Consider the following 17,919-nt stretch of genomic DNA (forward strand, 5'->3'; position numbering starts at 1 on the left):
GAGAAAGAATACGAGAGACTTGCCTAAAGCGGGAAAACCCGAGGCTTAGCAGGAGACTGCATCCCAATCGGGCAAGTCTCGTATTCAAGAGAAGCACTAATATCAAGAAGCAATACTGGATCTACTTGTAAGATGATATCGTTCTATCCATGTAAGAAAGGGGCGGTGTCTCAGGGTGCGATAGATGTGGCGAGAGCCATCACTTGCGGAATTGGTGCTGTGATTTGCAGTGTATCATTGAGAAACGCCTCAATTAGGACGCGTATTCTTGATTAATCGTCTCTATCTATCAAGATCGCCTGCTCGCGTACGATACTCTCCTGTTTCTGAGCATCACGAGGTGCAGAAACCCACTTTGTTCGTGGCACGTTCATGATGTCCTCCTCCACTTCGATCCCCCATCTCAATCTCCCCTGCGTATCCACAAACCAGCCGAGACGGGCATGGAGATTATCGAGCTCATCCTGCTTCAGAGCCCCGCGGTTGATCTCTCTCACGACTCGGACCAACTTATCGCTACCAGCAACCAAGACTAGAACATCGCCCAGACATTCGATATTCCGGATCAAGCTCCCCAGATACTGTCGCTGGAGCACGGCAATCACAATTGTAACGATCATGAGCCAAGCTAGGATGCCGATACTCAATCCCAAAGCGACCGTGTTCATCTGGAGCAGCTCCACCCGCCGAGAAACCTTCGCTACGACGGTCCGATTGGTATGCGAAACAGGCTGCCGTACATCCTGATAGTCAGATAACCTCGCTCGTGAAGCGCCAGATGCCGAGTAGGCATCCTCCATCGCTAGCCCCAGGTCCGGCGGTAAGCTGGCGTTGATAGATTGATAGGCCCATCCGCCAGTGATCATCGAAACGTTGTTGCTGACGAAGTGCTGGAAAAAGGTTGAGAAGGTCTTTTGTGCCATGGATTGGAAGGTGTCGATGTCGAGGAGAGCGGACGGATCCTGTCGGGCCATGGAGAACATTGCATAGGTCATCAGATCTAGGTTCAGGCCCGCTGTTTCATCGCGGAAATTGAACGTATTGTCGTACACGTTCTCTGCAGACATGAAACCACCCACCCGTGTTGATCCGTACATTCGAATAGTATCCGCCGCGGTGAGCATGGAGGTCAGGAACAGTGGGCCGTAGCTCACAGTGGCGTTGTAGACCATAAGGCCGGTGCTGCGGTTCACGAATCCACCGGCATGAGGTAGAAATACGTCGGAGAAGGCGCTGGACTCCATCTGAGGCTCGTCCAGAATCTTGTATGATTGAATCTCCCCGGTGATTGGGTTGACCAGGACCTCTGCATTGGCCGATTCAACAATGGGGTTGCAATTCATAGCTGTGATGGACGGGACCGACATGAAGACAAGATGATCTTCCCGATCTTCCCCATATCGGCTGATCCTGTGTACTCCTCCTTTGGCGCGTCCAGAAATCCATTTGGTCGTGAAGTTGTGCTGCCACGAACGAGCCGACCAGCTATCCCCGGCATTCGGCGACCAGTACCCTACAGCGACATTGGAGCCGACCGGATCACTAGAGTTTCCGCAACAAATGATCTGGGATGGATTGGCAAACACGGACGTGCATCCCAGGCATGTTGATCGATTCTGGATTGCTGATGCTGAGTACATCATGTTTGGAATGCCGGGCGTCCGTCGCAATGCTCCTAGTTCGTACCCTATCTTTACATCCTTGGGAGTCGTACTGCTATCCCATATGGTCCTGTTGCTCAGGTCGTCAATGCTCAGCCAAGATGACAGGTTGAGGAGGTCCGAAAAAGGGCTGCATTCGATTCGACCCCTGAGAGCAGGCGTCTGTAGCGACACATTGACGGCGGGAGCGACGGGGACATTTTCCTGGTCCAGTGCATTGCTGGCAAGCAATGGGGACGATGTGCTAATACTGCTGAGGTCGACCGGAACAAAATTCCAACCCTCTTGACTCCAAGCCGGTTGGGAGCCGTTCAATGCAAGCTGAATCGGTGCCGAGTACATCCAATGGGAGGAAAGATTGCGATAGAGATTTTGGATTACCTGCGATGCATAATCGTTCAGGAACTGAGCACCGGCGTTCTCCATCGTTTCAAAGACGAGAGGGATCTGGCGAACCTCCAATTGGCGGCTCAGTGTAACAAATTCGGTGATGTCGCCCGGTGAACGTTCGAAAAGTGCAGACATGGAGGTGGTAACTGCACGGTTAGCATCTGCGCATTGCTTTGGAGAACACTCTTACAGATGGGAGACAGGGCTGTCCCAGATGTGATCAGAAACAGCAGCCAGTGCTGATTGAAGGCGGCTTTCGCTGCAGCCCAGATCCAGTAGGACGATTGATATGAAAGATAGACTCCTTTGGATAATTGAGGCGAGCCCCTAGACATGGCAAGGAACGGCTGCAAGCGACGGAATGCATCATCAATGGCTGTCCACCACAGGCCAATGATCACCGCAATCAGGGTCGGAATCATTGAGAAGGGAGCGATGGTAGGCAGATTCTTGTTGAAGATCGTGATGCTAGCCTGATAGATGAATGCTTGCTGGTACAGCTCGGATGTTTCTGCAAAGTGGTAAAGCACACTGATACCTACAATAGTGACTATGAGGCAGACGATCATTGCAAGCAGGGTTGGGCGACGCAGGATGATTGGAGTCCACTTGGTCACCGAAGCCAGCTGATAGTTCTGCCCATCCTGGTTGAAACAGGGGTTGTTTGGAAGGCCTGAGTACACTTCTGAAATGCCTTCCTCATCGATGCGGTAGCGCCTGTCCTTCAAGGCTATCTCCATCACTTTCCGCGACGACTGATCTAACTCTCGGAAGAACATCCTCGTCCGGTCGTTATCTGCAATGAGATGGGCTACAGAAGCCGCTGTTGCAGGATCACTGTCGAGCCTCAGGGGCCTGTTACGAAGGCGAGACAGCCACCAGATCGCGAGTAGAAGACAAAGGGAAACAAAAAAGAGTACCCCCATGGCGATGGCTGGGCCGGCAACAACTACCACTCGTCTCTCGACCGTCTCCGTCTCTCCGAGGATTTCCTGCTTGGACGCCACCTCTGGTTGGGCGAGCGCTGATTGCAACACTTCGCCAAAGATGCGCTGCTTGACCCTTGAGATCCGAGAAAGCAGATCGGGATCGGTCAGAAGGTTACTCATATTGAAGGTATACAGAGCACCCAGTAACACTGATGGACCCCCCATGTCAGGGCTATCCGTCCAGATAAGTGAGGTCATGTACCGTGACCAGTCAGGTGAAAGGATCAGATCCTGCAAATGCGTGGAGTTGATTAACTTTGCTGGCACCTCGGTCTTCTTCCTATTGTACTCGCCTTCATCAAACGAGAGATGCGACCCTTCGGCCGACAAAGTCATGGTGGCGTTTACATTCGCCATGGTGTACGTCGTGCTGCAGAGTAGAGCCTTCGGCTGACCGTCTGCTGTTGTCAGTGGCTCTGACAGAATGATGACCTCCTTTTGTTCACACCCTCGCGCAAGGGAGGAACTGACATAGCTCAACTCGCTGTTGACCTGCCCGTCGGTGAAAGACTGTTTGCCCATGAAGAGAAGACCGGAAGTGTTGGACCAGCTGCCTCCGCCATATCGAACCATGTCGTGAACCATGGGCACGGCGAGGCCAAATTGGCATCCGTCATTTGACGTCCAGTTTGCAGATATTGAAGGGACGTCTGTAAAATTGCCATAAGTTGTGTTTTTGGCACCGATGTCTGCAACTGACATTGACGTGCAGTCGAGTTCACTGCGGAAGACCATGGTGTCTGCCGTCCATGTCTGCGAGGCCTCGGATGAGAGCGAGGTCAGCGGCTCGTCCTGCCAATATGCCGGCCAGAAAGGAAGAGCTGTGTAGGTATCGGTGATCCACGGAGACGTGGAGACATTCCGCAGCAGGTTCCCAATTGTCCGAAAATACGTCGTTCGATCGATATCCAAGGGCATCTTAGAGTCGACCCGTGGCGACAAACGGCGAAAGCTCACCTTCCGTGGGACTGAAACATCTTCCGATACGAAAAAGGCCGATGACAGAGGCGAGATGGCAAGGAATCCGAGGATGTTGACGATCGTCGCGCAGAGGAACACCCAGTTCGGTTTACGACTGCCATTCTTCTTGCGAGAGAAGCTGTCGCGGAGCGCAATCCACCACGGTGCGGGTGACTGAAGAATGCTGGCCGCTGCACTGGAGCCAGCTGGGCGTGCTAAGCGCGCAAAGGGTTCTGTGCGTTTGGCGTCTTCGAACAGCATCGCAATAAGTTGAATGTAAATCACGGTGATCAGCGTCGGGCTAAATCTCCAGCCAAACACCAGGGCCGAGGAACCATCGTCCTTGCCTAACCCATAGTGTGTTTCGGACCACCAGAAGAACAGAAAACACAGGAGACAGAGTATCAGCGTAATCAGGCTGAGTGAAAATAGATATCGGTGCTGAAAAGTGTATGGAATCCAGCTTTTGGGATGCTCATCCTCTTCCCGGCGTGCTGGTTGTAGATGTTCTCTTTGCGCATCCTCCTCACTAGACGAGCTGGTATTGGAATTGGCATCGTCATCTCTCTCAGTCGACTGAGCCTGACCCGGGGAAACGCTCGCGCGACGGGCGATGTCGAGGGATAACGCGCTGATATCATCTGCTCTGTCCACTCGGTCTCTTCCACCCATACGCGACATGTCTGACTCGGACAACAGAGAGGAGACAACAGACGTTCTCTCTTCACCCTGAGGCAGTCTCCCCACAGAATCTGTCCGCCGTGCCATGGCTCTTGTTGAAGACAAACATTTGAAGGAATAGATAACGAGTGAATATCTGGGATTGCGCACCGCTGACCCACGCGCTTGCGTGGGAGCCTCAGTCTCACCGCGAGCCGGCTCAGAGGCAAATGATAGTCAAAGAACCCTGTCTCCACTGTCAAATGAGCGGTGCTCAAGCATCAACGGTGCCCCTTGGCGCATTTCCAGCTCATCTCGACGGAACGCTAATGGCGGGGCAGCGGAACGGGAAGAGAGAGCGCTCTCCAATAAAAGGAAGCTGTCACAACCGCAGCGTGGCTGGGTGCAGCTGCCAAGGCGCCGGGGTTTCAGGGACTGGCTGTTTGAGACTTTGAGCCTATCCTTGAAGGGTTTCTGACTCGAAGGATGGAAGGAGGAATCCATGTGGTTCTTGCCAGTTGACATAGTTAACTTCCCAAAATGATATCAAATCCATGCTACTAACCAAGCATGCTGCCACCCCGACTCCAAACTAGACGCTAGAGGCATAACAATATTCTCCTTCTGAGCTATAGCTCTGTGGTCAAGTAGCAGAACAGAATAGTAGGCTCCAGCTTCCCCTATAAATTATATAGCTATAGTGTAACATTATCATGACTTCCGGGCTAGAATGTAGTAATCCTTTATAATATCTAATTCCTCTTTCTCCTCCTCGTCATACTCACCAATGGTCGTCTTATCGCCTGGTCTCGCGCAACTGTGCGTATTGTCTGGATTGTATCATCCTCCGGTCTCTTGGGTCCTGAAGAGATTCTGTGGGGATGGCGCGCTGAGAATAAACTCACCGAAGCGCAGTTCCTTGACATGCTCAACAGTGCGCTTGGTGGATTCGAGGTGCATGGTTCTGGCTTGAATTCACTAGCAATAGCTACCTAAGATCAACTTCCTTCTTGTGCTGCCATTATAAGCAAGTTGCGCTCCGTAATATGCCTGGTGGCGGTGAGCTGCTTTTCAGTTTGATCCTCAATCAACCACGGACATGGTGGGAGAGTTTTGAGAGGAAGCAAGAGCCACAGGACTGTATATCAGATGTTGTAGCTAGGTAATCAAGGTAATATGAATACTGATAGATATAAGTATATAACTCAGATATAGAGGTGTATCCTCATTCCTCCTCTTATTCTCCTATCCTAGCTACTCCCTAGTAGATATAAATAAGGGGATAGAGACTCTAATATATAGTATTTCTTTATTATATTCTTTAAGAATAACTTCTTAATTTTAATTTATAAATTATAATAGACAATCCTACAGATTATATCTTCTTAATTTATTAAAGATAATATCTCTTACTTTAAAACCCCTTAGCCTATCTTTAGCCTTTAGATTAAATACTTACTAGATATTAGATCTCTTATATCTAATTAGGTATCTAATTCTAGTTTATAGCTTTACCTTCTTCTTTAGTATGATATTTCATTATTAAAAGAATATTATTAATCTAAACTTCTAGAGTATTAAGATATTCTTTTTAATAATATTTCTTTGTATTAATTAATTTACCTATTTAGCTAAGGTCTTTTATTTCTTATTAATCTTTATTAAGATATAGTTTATTATAAAATATATTATCTTATATAATTCTAGATATATAAATTATAAGAGATTTAATTTTAGGAGTATAGCTCTTACTTTTTTAGTAAGAGAGCCTCTAGCTTATTTTATTAGGCTATTTATCTCTAGAGTATCTACAGAGGTGTGGTGCAAAGGTATCTGGCAGACCCACACACCTACAGCCAATTAGCATTCAGGGATTGTATGTACAGTGTCACGTGACTGCTGTATACTTTTGCACCACACCTCTGTACTACTATCTAATATAGATAGATCTCTTTCTTCTTTTATAGGGTTTTAAATAGATTTCTAAGTATTTATTTATTATTATATTAATAAGATTTCACCTCCTTCCTAAACTACATTAATATATATTTTATAAAGATAAATATAGCATCTATATATCTATTCTGTTTTAGATATATAAAGATACATATAGCATCTATATATCTATTCTTTTTTAGATATATAAAGATAAAGTATATCTTTATAATATTATTTATAAAGTATATTATCTACTTATATTTATTCTATCTTATCTTATTCTAGATTAAATTAAAATACATCTTATTAAATAGCTCTACTAATCTCTAAACTATTTATTATAATATCTATTTATCTACTTTTACTAGCTAGTATACTATATATATCTTTTCTATATTATTATTCCATATAGAAGCCCTAGTACCTATTATAGTACTTCTTAATTTAGATAGATAAATCTTTATTACTACCTAGTCTCTTTAGTCTAGTTAAGGCTATAAACTTTCTTTTTATTATTATAAATACTTTCTTCTATCTTTCTAGTATAATAATATAGATAATAATATATAGCCTATATCTCTTATTATATTAGTAAAACCCCCTTCTATTTTTATATATTAGGCTCTATATAGTAGTATTAATATAAATACCTAACTTCTAAGCTCTCTATAGTAATAGAATATTTATATAGAACCCTAGGATAACTACTATATCTATTAGATATACTATTTTTATCTCTTTATTTAATATCCTTACTAATATCACCCTTATATTAAACTTCTTAATTAATACTTTTATATCTCTAGCATAGATTATATTACCTAGCCTTACTAGACATAAGTCTATTATATTCCTTTTAATATTTAATATACAGATAGTAGACCTACTATGCCTAAATAGGCATGGTAAGTAAGTGTATCACTAACACAGTGAATACCACTCTACAACATAAAACAACCACAGCTTTGCTGCAACAGCCGCAGGGGTCTCAAATGCCGAGTATCAGGCATCATGACCGGTGAAGGAGAACAGGCGCGACTCCCACGGTCGAAAATTCCCAATCCTTTCAGTTTTATTGTCAAAGAATCATCATTTTTCCAAAATGGGATCAATTACCATCACCAAATGAAGTGCAGGCACGCACTAAGGCGCAACATCTTGCCGGAGTGTATCCAGACCAAGCGAAAACCCATTCGATGGCAGCCCCATATGTGTGACCACCACCTGCCATTTTCGAAGAGTTGGGCCTATTTGTTAAGTGGGGAAGCTCTGCCCAATTATCCGAAGCTCAGTGCCTATATGCCGTCCGTCAATCCCTCAAGGGCGATGTTCCTGTGCCGGAGGTGTATGGTTGGCGCACCGAAGGAAATGAGAAATACATTTACATGGAGTATGTGAATGGAACATCCCTTGAGCAAGTATGGCCAATCATGGGGCATGAGGACAAAGCTGGCATCTGTCGCGAACTCAGGAAAATTTATCAGCGCCTACGACAGGTCGAACAGGACCCAGAGGACCCATTTATAGGTACGAATAAATCGTGTACCCTTTAGATAACTGATTTCCGTCAGCTAATCTTTTTTCCATAGGCAACATTACGAAAGGACCGCTTTACGATAGGGCATTTCATGTGAACTATATGCATGAAGCAGACCCTTTCGCTACAGTTCGCGACTTTCACGACTGGTTTACATTTCTTCACCGAAGACCGATGTCGGATCCGTACTCAGTTCCAGTGGAACCTTTCCGCCATGACCTCCTGGACGACTGTACAATCAAATTCACTCATGGCGATCTCCATCGCAGTAACATCATCGTCACACCCACACCCCCATACCGTATTCTGGTGGTTGTCGACTGGGAACAATCTGGTTGGCTGCCTGAGTACTGGGAGTCTCGCAAGGCGCAATATACCGCTGATAGAGGTGAATCATGGTCCACCACCTACCTGCCCGAGATTCTGGACCAATTTGCTAGTACTTGGGATCCATGGGACTACTACACGTCGGCAATGGGATGTTGAGTTGTTACACACTGGTAGGATTTTCCTTGCGGCTTGTCGCCACTGATGGCTAGTCAGGGAAACTTTTATCCACCGTGAGAAAATCGAAGATCATTGATACCCGTCAGATCAGTTAAACCAGATTGATTTGTTACTTCATATAGTAGCCTTCCGGATATGGAATAAGCAAGCCCCACTAATACATATAGCTTATAGAATGACTACTTTAAGAGATAGATATCTCTTTTATATTAGTATACTTACTATCTTTACTTATAATATATCTATAAAAATATCCCTTATTTACTAGCTTTAATACCTAAAATTAAAGAGATATTAGATAGATATAGTAGATAATAAATATTAAAAGATTTCTTTTCTTTTAGAAGTAGATAAAAGGCTTTTTAGAAGGTAATAATCTAGAAGTAGCTAGATCTAAATAATTTCTAGATTTAGGTAGTAAGTAATTATCTCATATACGAATTTAAATAATACTAATATTAAATCTATCTTTAATTATAAACTACTATATAAAAGCCCTTACCTCCCTAGTCCTTTATCTCTTTGATATTATTATAAATTCTATTATCTCTAAATGATCCTGCTTTATAATAAGCCTCTAGTATATAAAGATATAAAATATATTAAATACTAAGTAGATTAATAAGCTAATATTTATTAATATAAATACTAGAGTTCTAGATAGGCTTTAAAGCATAGATTCTAGTATAGATAGTATTAATGCTATATTTGAAGATGATATCTAGCTTAAAGAGGAGGAGATTCTTTAGAGTTAAATATTCTATAAGAATATAGCTCTAACTAAGGAGCCTAAGATAGATAGATCTTAGGCTTCTTAGCTAGAGCTACTATAGGTGCTTAGAAAACAGCCTTGGAAAGCCTAAAATTAGATTTTGATATCTCCTAGGCCTAAAAAGCTTTAAATTTTAGTGTAATTTTCAGTGATTTTTACTATTTTTTTTTATATTATAGGGGTAAGTTACTATAAGGATCCTTGATCCATGAGAGCTGGTAAACTAGTATAGAAGGAGAATACTTATAAATAGGTTTAAAGGTAGGTATCCTTATTTAAAGAGGTTATTACTAAACTCCTAAGTTTAGTAATCATAGGTAGAGGTTATAATCTTTATATGTTATATGACTACTTATATAACCTCTTATAAGGGAGCCTTCTCTTAGATAGGTTCCTCTGTGAAGGTGACTCTGCTATATACATAAAGGACCCTTTGTGATCCTTTCAGTTACCTAAGTTAAATATACCCCTATTTTACTAGTAAATTTTATCTTTTTCTGACAGAAATACCTCTGTCAGGAAAAAAGGTCAAAATGACGTGCCATTTTGTCATTGTAAAAATCACCCCTACTTGCCACCATATAAAGTCGCTGGTTATTAGCTCGTGGCACTTCGCCAAGCATCGGGATCGAGAGGCGTTTCGCAAAACGGACCCCGAGCCGAATCAAACTGTGGTAAATGCCAAGGTCTGCGGCGCAAAATAGGTCGAGGGCCCTTCCAGTCTCCATCGAGAAGGATGAAGATTCATGACACGGCTATCATTGCTCCTTCTGCGGACTCCGCAAAGTGCAAATACCCCGAGACAGGCGGAGCCCGCGGGCCCCGAGGCTTGATGCCAAGGTTCGGGTTGCGGTTGGACTTGTATCGCCGAGTCACCACGGCACGACGGAGAGGAAGGCATCCGTGGCATCAGACCAGGCATCGGTATTTCTCAGAAAGAGTATGCCTGAGTTGCAAAGCTGGAGTTTTGATTTGCCCCTCCGTTTTGGATTGGAGATGGTCTGATCGTGGAGTAGTCTCTCCCCCTGTCTCCTATATATAAGACGCTTAGCCGCACATGGCGGTTTTCGAAAGTGATCAAATCTCCTCGTCATCTTCTATTCATATTATATGGCGCGGAAAGAGCTGCGATCATATCCCTCCCGGAAGGTGGACAGTCAATCTGGGACTTCAGTCAACGACAGCACCGATAGTCTAGATACGCCACGGACAAAAGATCTACTCAATGGCAAGGGCCCTGGGCAGATCGATGAGCGTTTGACCGACCTTGCCCGCAAGATCAGTACCGCTTCCCACCAGCCTAATCATTCATTCATGTTTGACGTGAGGGATGACAGCCCTCTCAATCCTCTCAGTTCCTCATTCAACGCACGCAAATGGGCACATGAATTCTACAACGTCAAGTACTCCGGAAATGATGGCTCCGGCCCACGTGCTGCGGGTGTTGCTTTCACGAATCTCAATGTCTTCGGGTACGGCAGTCCCGTGGACTATCAAATGAGCGTGGGGAATGCCCTGTTGAAAGTACCCACCATGCTTCGACAGGCCCTGGGAGGAAAGAAACAGAGGATTAATATCCTCCGGGATATCGAAGGCTTGGTCCTTCCTGGTGAGCTGCTCTGCGTTCTAGGGCCTCCGGGGTCCGGCTGCTCTACCTTTCTCCGGACGATTGCAGGAGAAACCCACGGATTGAACATTGACTCCGCGGCATACATCAACTACCACGGCATCAGCCCCCAGGATATGTTGACTGCCTTTCGAGGTGAAGCTACCTACACAGCCGAGGTAGATGCGCACTTTCCTATGCTCTCTGTGGGAGATACCCTGTATTTTGCAGCTCTTGCTCGTGCGCCGCGAACTATCCCCGGAGGAATGTCTCGGTCTGAGTATGCGCGGCATCTCCGCGATGTCATCATGGCCATGTTTGGGATTGGCCACACACTCAACACACGCGTGGGAAACGACTTTGTGCGCGGTGTCAGCGGAGGCGAGAGGAAGCGAGTTACCATTGCAGAGGCTGCGCTAGGATATGCTCCTTTGCAATGCTGGGATAATAGTACCAGAGGATTAGACAGTGCCAATGCGGTAGAATTCTGCAGAACATTGCGCACACAGAGTGATGTATTTGGTATCACGTCCTGTGTCGCCATATATCAAGCCCCTCAGGCTGCCTACAATGTGAGTATGAAGAGCCCAGCCCCCAGGTGAATTGGCTGACATGTGATCATAGATCTTCGACAAGGTCATCGTGCTTTACGAGGGACGACAGATCTACTTTGGCCCTGCAGCGGAAGCCAAAAAATACTTTGAAAGCCTTGGATTTCACTGTCCGGCATTCCAGACAACAGCGGATTTCTTGACCTCCATGTCGAGCCCGTCTGAGCGCATCGTCAAGGAGGGATACGAGCGCCACGCACCCAGGACGCCGGAAGACTTTGCGCAGCGATGGAAGGAGAGTCGCGAACGTCAGGCCTTATTGGATCAAATCGAGGCATACCGCAATGAACATCCGCTGAATGGAAAGGACCTGGAAGAGTTCAGTCTTTCGCGGCAAAGAGAGAAATCCAAGCATCAGCGGCATAAATCACCTTACACGCTGTCATATTGGGGCCAGATCAAGCTCTGCATGTGGCGAGAATGGCAGCGTCTCCGAAATGATCCCAGCGTGGAACTGGCGATGCTCATCGGAAACTTCTTCGAGGCATTGATCATTGCCAGTATCTTTTACAACCTTCCGGTCAACACCTCTTCCTTCTTCTACCGCGGAGCACTGCTCTTTATGCTTGTTCTCCTCAACGCGTTTGCTGGTGTGCTTGAGATCTTCACACTGTATGAGAAGCGCACCATCGTGGAAAAACAGAGCCGGTATGCCTACTATCATCCCAGCGCTGAGGCCATATCCTCTCTCATCATGAGTTTTCCCTACAAAATTACGAACGCACTGTTGGTTAATCTCACGCTCTACTTCATGTCTAACCTGCGTCGAGAACCGGGTCCCTTTTTCTTCTTCCTCCTGATCTCATTCAGCATGATGATGGGCATGTCGATGTTCTTCCGCTGGTTTGCATCCCTAACCAAGTCAATCGACCAGGCGCTAGCTCCATCATCGATTATTCTGCTGGCACTGGTGCTGTATACAGGCTTTGCCATTCCTGTTTCATACATGCGCGGTTGGGCGGCCTGGATTCGATGGATCAACCCAGTGGCGTATGGATTCGAAGCAGTCATGGTCAACGAATTCCATGGCCGGGAATTTCCATGCATGAAGTTTGTGCCGTCGGGACCAGGATATGAGGGTGTCTCCAGTACAGCGAGGGTCTGCTCGGTTGTTGGGTCTGTGCCTGGTTCCGACGTTGTGCAAGGCACGGCGTTTGTACAGTCCTCATACGGATACGAGAACAGTCATCGTTGGCGGGACTTTGGTATCATCGTCGCCATGATTATTTTCTTGGCCGTCTGTCATCTGATCACCACCGAACTGGTTGCGTCTAAGCGGTCCAAAGGCGAGGTCCTCGTCTTCCGTCGTGGCAGTGCTCATGTGTCCCGATTGAAGCAAACTCAAAGCGATGAAGAGCGGCCAGTACCTTCAACCATCTGGAGTGAGAAGGGCATTGATGAAATTAACCCTGTGAGCGGCGTTGAGAAACAGACATCTATATTCCACTGGGAGGATGTGTGCTACGACATCAAAATCAAAGACGAACCCAGACGGCTACTTGACCATGTCGACGGATGGATCAAGCCTGGCACTCTTACGGCTCTCATGGTAAGCAAATTTTGTTTTCGAGACACCGTTTGACACTTCGAGCTGACAGTTAAAAATGATAGGGCGTTTCCGGTGCAGGCAAAACGACTCTCTTAGATGTTTTGGCCAGCCGAACAACGATGGGGGTCATCACTGGGGATATGCTCGTGGACGGTCGACAGCGCGACGGATCCTTCCAGCGCAAAACGGGCTATGTCCAGCAGCAGGACCTTCATCTTGCCACTTCGACCGTCCGTGAAGCCCTCGAGTTCAGTGCTCTGCTCAGACAACCCTCGCAGTTCAGTCATGCCGAAAAGCTGGCGTATGTGGAAACCGTCATCGATCTCTTGCACATGCGAGAATACGCAGACGCAATTGTCGGGGTGCCCGGGGAGGGTTTGAACGTTGAACAGCGCAAGCGCCTCACTATCGGCGTCGAGCTGGCTGCCCGTCCCAAACTGCTGTTATTTCTCGACGAGCCCACTTCTGGTTTAGACAGCCAAACAGCCTGGTCCATTTGTAACCTCATGGAGACGTTGACTAAGAATGGGCAGGCAATCCTGTGCACCATTCACCAACCGTCTGCCATGTTGTTTCAGCGGTTCGATCGCCTCCTGCTGCTTGCCAAAGGGGGAAAGACAGTATACTTTGGCGAAATTGGGCCTGAATCCCGGACATTGATGGATTATTTTGCGCGCAATGGGGGTCCATCCTGTCCGCCAGGAAGCAATCCGGCAGAGCATATGCTAGAGGTCATTGGGGCTGCCCCAGGAGCTCATACAGATATTGACTGGCCGGCAGTCTGGCGCAATAGCCCAGAGTATCAGCAGGTGCACCGGGAGCTCTCTCAATTGCGTCAGCTGGCTGATACCTCGTCGCGGATGGATTCGGCCGATTCATCTAACTATGGGGAGTTTGCAGCTTCTTTTCCCGCCCAGGTTTACGAGGTTGGACTGCGAGTGTTCCAGCAGTACTGGCGCACGCCCTCGTACATCTATTCCAAGGCGCTGTTGACCATTGGTTCTGTAAGTTAGGATCGCATGGGTTCATTGTCTTGCTCTAATCAGTGCCACAGTCCCTCTTTATCGGATTCTCCTTCTTCAAGGCCGACAATACCGCTCAAGGATTGCAGAACCAGATGTTTGGTGTCTTTGTCTTCCTGTTCGTGATCATCCAGCTCATTCTTCAGATCATCCCGACATTTGTTACCCAGCGTACCCTCTATGAGTCACGAGAGCGACAGTCCAAGACATACTCCTGGCAGGCATTTGTCCTGTCTAATATCTTTGTTGAGATAGCGTGGAACTCGGTAAGTATCCGATCTGTTTCGTCCGTAGGATTTTCCGTTCTGACATCTGTCCAGCTCAGCGCCGTCTTCTGCTTCCTGGTCTGGTTCTACCCAGTCGGAGTCTATCGCAACGCAGAATACACCGACACTGTCCATTCCCGAAGCATGCTCGTCTTTCTCATCATCTGGGCCGCGTTTCTCTTTGCCAGTTCCTTCGCTCACCTGCTCATCGCCGGAGTCAGCAGCGCAGAGATTGCCTCGGCTCTGTCCAATATCATGTCCATCATGATGTATGCGTTCTGCGGCATCCTGGCTGGTCCTCATGCCCTTCCGGGCTTCTGGATCTTCATGTATCGCGTCAACCCGCTCACCTACCTGGTCTCCGGCCTTCTGTCGGCTTCTGTAGGAGATGCACCGATGCATTGCGCGGAGAATGAGCTCCTAGCATTTGTTCCCCCTGCCAACCAGACGTGCGGCGAGTACATGGAAAGCTACATGGGTTCTCGGGGAGGATATTTACTCAGCTCGGTCGCTCGTGATGAATGCCGATACTGCCAGGTCGACAACACCAATCAGTTCCTGGCGAATTTCAGTATTGATTTCTCAACACGGTGGAGGGATTTTGGATTGTTGTGGGTGTATATTGCGGTCAACACTGCGGGGGCCATGTTTCTATACTGGCTTTGTCGGGTTCCCAAGCGCCGGAAGGGCCAGTAGATAGCTGAAAGATTTTGCCTGTAAATGTAATATTAGAGATATACTAGCGATATTAATTTGTTCCAATTAAGTATGTATTAATTCAAGCTTACTAGTGCTTAGCTGGGACCGTTTCTTTCATTCGTAGGCTCCAACGATAAGCACTACCGAAACTATATATAACAGGCTTGATTCTCCCACCAAGCTATTGTTCCCCCCAGGATTCCTGTTTCTGACCCTTCTCATCCTTCGCAATGGCTAAATCATTCGAAAAGTCATGTCTTCCGTACCGCGGCTCTTGTCACTGCGGCTGCATCCAGTATATTGCGATCATCCCACTGCCCCCAGCAGTCGCCCTGGGATCCGACCAGCCTGTTTCATCTCGGGCGCGCTTTTATAAATGCAACTGCTCGACTTGCCAGAAAATGGGATACTTCCATCTGCGACTTCCCGACGCCGCGAATCAGTTTTTCGTGCTCTCTCCTTCTGATCTTGGGTTACTGGGTGATTACCGCTGCCAAAGTGGCCGGGTGCAGTGGTTGTTCTGTCCCAAGTGTGGCGTGCGGTGCTTCGCCGTCGCTGGACCGTGGAAGCAGGATACAATTGACAGAGAGCTTGTGGATATGGCACTCCCAAAGAACGGTGACGACGAAGCAAATCCGGTCTCTGTGTGGAGGATGGACCCCGCGTTGTATCAAGAGAGGGTTACTGGGTATGTCAGTCTCAATGCGCTTACAATTGACCAGGATCAAGCGCATGGAACTACTCTGGACTTGCGAGAGCTGGTAGATCGAAAGTGGGTTGAATATCTGGACTGCAAAGAGAGGAAAGAAGAGAACCGATACACATATCCTCAGGAGAAAGGAACCTGGTAGAGTTGAGGAGGAGCATGTATAATTTTTCTGCATGTACATTCTCCTACTAGCTAGTACCTACGCTGCTGCCATCACTCCTGCTGCCTTCCATGGCCCTTTCTTTAGACATGAGATAAGGAAAAAACCTCGCAAAAACAAAAACATACAACAGCCGGGATTCGCTGGTGGTCACCCACCCAACTACTAACCGGCCGGCGTGTGGCTTAAGTACGGCTGAGCGGACGGGAAGCCCTGTTCTCCACACCCTGTGGTCGTATGTGCTTGAAGTAGAAGAGAGGTGATTGATATACAGTGTCCTTTCCTCAACAAGAACATGTTTTGGACGCCTGGTACGCCATCTCAAAGACCTTACTAGTTACTGCTATCACGCCGCACCATTCGAAAATGATGACCAAGATCTGTCACAAGCGATAAGCCTTTGGAATGATGGCCCGGACGATCAGTCCGCAGTCATTGAATGGGTTATCTTTGCTCTTGAGCGCTGGTAACGACGGGGTGAGACCTTCAGATTCAGCCGTGGTAGGAATTTGAATCTCTTCGTCTAGTAGTTGTTTGACCCCACGCAAGCACTCGCAGAAGCATTCGTAACTAATCGACCCAGATGGAACGGTCCGTTCGACTTGCCAAACGCGAAACCCTCCTCCAGGTCTCGATGAGGAGGTTTATCCGCCATAGACCCCGGGAACCTCCGTTCTGTCCGAGAGTTGTACACTCTTCCTAGGGATAAGAGAATATGGATAGTTGTGCTTGCATATATTCTGTTGAATTGAGTTTGTTTATGATGGTGAGCATCACCTGGACCCGAACAGGGCTTGAAATCGACACATATGATCCAGCATGAATACGAGGTTTGTGACATCCTTGATACAAACTGAGGTGACTCATCCCAACATGCCAAGGTCAATTCCGCTCGCATCCGAGCCATAAATGATATAAAGCGTGTGAATAGTAACTATGCAGTCCTGACCAAGACCAAGATTCCCAGCATCCAATCCCTCTCCTAAACAGCATGCTCTTATCTGAACCGTGGCGAGTAGGCCTGACCAGCCTCGCAATTGGTCTTAATGCACTCACAATAGTCGCCCATACGAAATATAGTTTTGACATAGCCCTACCGCAGTTCGCATCACACAAAACGCGGCTGTATAATGTCACTGGAGTCTGTTTTCTGCACCTGATGCTCCTTCCTGCCATGTCCAGTAAGTACCAAGCACAACATATACGTCAAGGATTGTCTTCTTACGACCATCTGTCGAGTTGAGTAGTGCTAACAATAGTCCTAGGCATTCTGCAGCTGAAATGGTTGCAATATGGCCTGAATGATCCTTATGACAAACCCTTGCTGGCTTGTTATGTCGTTGGGAACTTGGGGTTTGGCTGCTGGTACTACGCCCTGGGCTCTAAACCACCTCTATTTTCAACTTTGGTGGCTCCGATAGCCACTGTTCTCTGTTTCCTTTAAGACTATGAACAGTATGCACCAACTTGAAGATGACGTCGAATCGCTTGGGTTCATCTCAGGGGCAACGAATCCTGCACTCCTTGATTGTTGCGATGACCATGGGCTCTGCATGGATATCTCCCTGAGACTAGCCTATTCCTACCATAATCAACATACTATTAGAGTCAGAGCTTGATGAGAGCCTGGTGGAATTATGAACTGAAGTAACCAATGTGCCGTATGAGCTTCTGCTCTGTTTCCCATAATACTCTTGACGGCAGTGGTCAGCGGCAACCAATTCTTGGCAGCATCTGTAGGCTTCTTGAGATCTGGAGGTGCTGCTGGAAGAGGACACATCAGCAGAATAGGACTTGGTCGGGGTCACTGGGTGTGCAGTATTAATGTTCAGGTGGTTCAGGTGAGATTCAGGTGAAGGGGGTGAAGGGGGTGAAGAGGGTGA

General features: G+C 47.1%; 4 protein-coding genes across 4 annotated transcripts, besides 3 other annotated features; 3 read left to right on the plus strand and 1 right to left on the minus strand.

Moving 5' to 3' along the window:
• Positions 1-272: 272 nt before the first annotated feature.
• ACLA_004430 (DUF3433 domain-containing protein) lies at positions 273-4,681 on the minus strand (the record flags this gene model as incomplete). The annotated part of the gene is made up of 2 exons (XM_001276454.1): positions 273-2,197; positions 2,242-4,681. The coding sequence occupies 2 exons, from the start codon at positions 4,679-4,681 to the stop codon at positions 273-275; spliced, it is 4,365 nt and encodes a 1,454-aa protein (XP_001276455.1).
• A 2,020-nt stretch (positions 4,682-6,701) lies between these two features.
• Positions 6,702-6,863: a microsatellite.
• Positions 6,712-6,817: a microsatellite.
• Positions 6,864-7,609: 746 nt separating the features above from the next.
• On the plus strand, positions 7,610-8,621 carry ACLA_004440 (uncharacterized protein; the record flags this gene model as incomplete). The annotated part of the gene is made up of 3 exons (XM_001276455.1): positions 7,610-7,809; positions 7,866-8,125; positions 8,188-8,621. 3 exons carry the CDS (start codon positions 7,610-7,612, stop codon positions 8,619-8,621), a joined length of 894 nt encoding a protein of 297 aa, XP_001276456.1.
• A 1,903-nt stretch (positions 8,622-10,524) lies between these two features.
• ACLA_004450 (putative ABC multidrug transporter) lies at positions 10,525-15,164 on the plus strand (the record flags this gene model as incomplete). The annotated part of the gene is made up of 5 exons (XM_001276456.1): positions 10,525-11,592; positions 11,645-13,180; positions 13,243-14,184; positions 14,235-14,468; positions 14,523-15,164. The coding sequence occupies 5 exons, from the start codon at positions 10,525-10,527 to the stop codon at positions 15,162-15,164; spliced, it is 4,422 nt and encodes a 1,473-aa protein (XP_001276457.1).
• A 233-nt stretch (positions 15,165-15,397) lies between these two features.
• Positions 15,398-16,018, plus strand: ACLA_004460 (uncharacterized protein; the record flags this gene model as incomplete). The annotated part of the gene is made up of 1 exon (XM_001276457.1): positions 15,398-16,018. One exon carries the CDS (start codon positions 15,398-15,400, stop codon positions 16,016-16,018), a length of 621 nt encoding a protein of 206 aa, XP_001276458.1.
• A 1,869-nt stretch (positions 16,019-17,887) lies between these two features.
• Positions 17,888-17,919: part of a microsatellite that runs on past the window's edge.

Source organism: Aspergillus clavatus, genomic scaffold (genome assembly GCF_000002715.2).
Source record: "Aspergillus clavatus NRRL 1 1099423829750 genomic scaffold, whole genome shotgun sequence".
NCBI classification, from domain to species: domain Eukaryota; kingdom Fungi; phylum Ascomycota; class Eurotiomycetes; order Eurotiales; family Aspergillaceae; genus Aspergillus; species Aspergillus clavatus.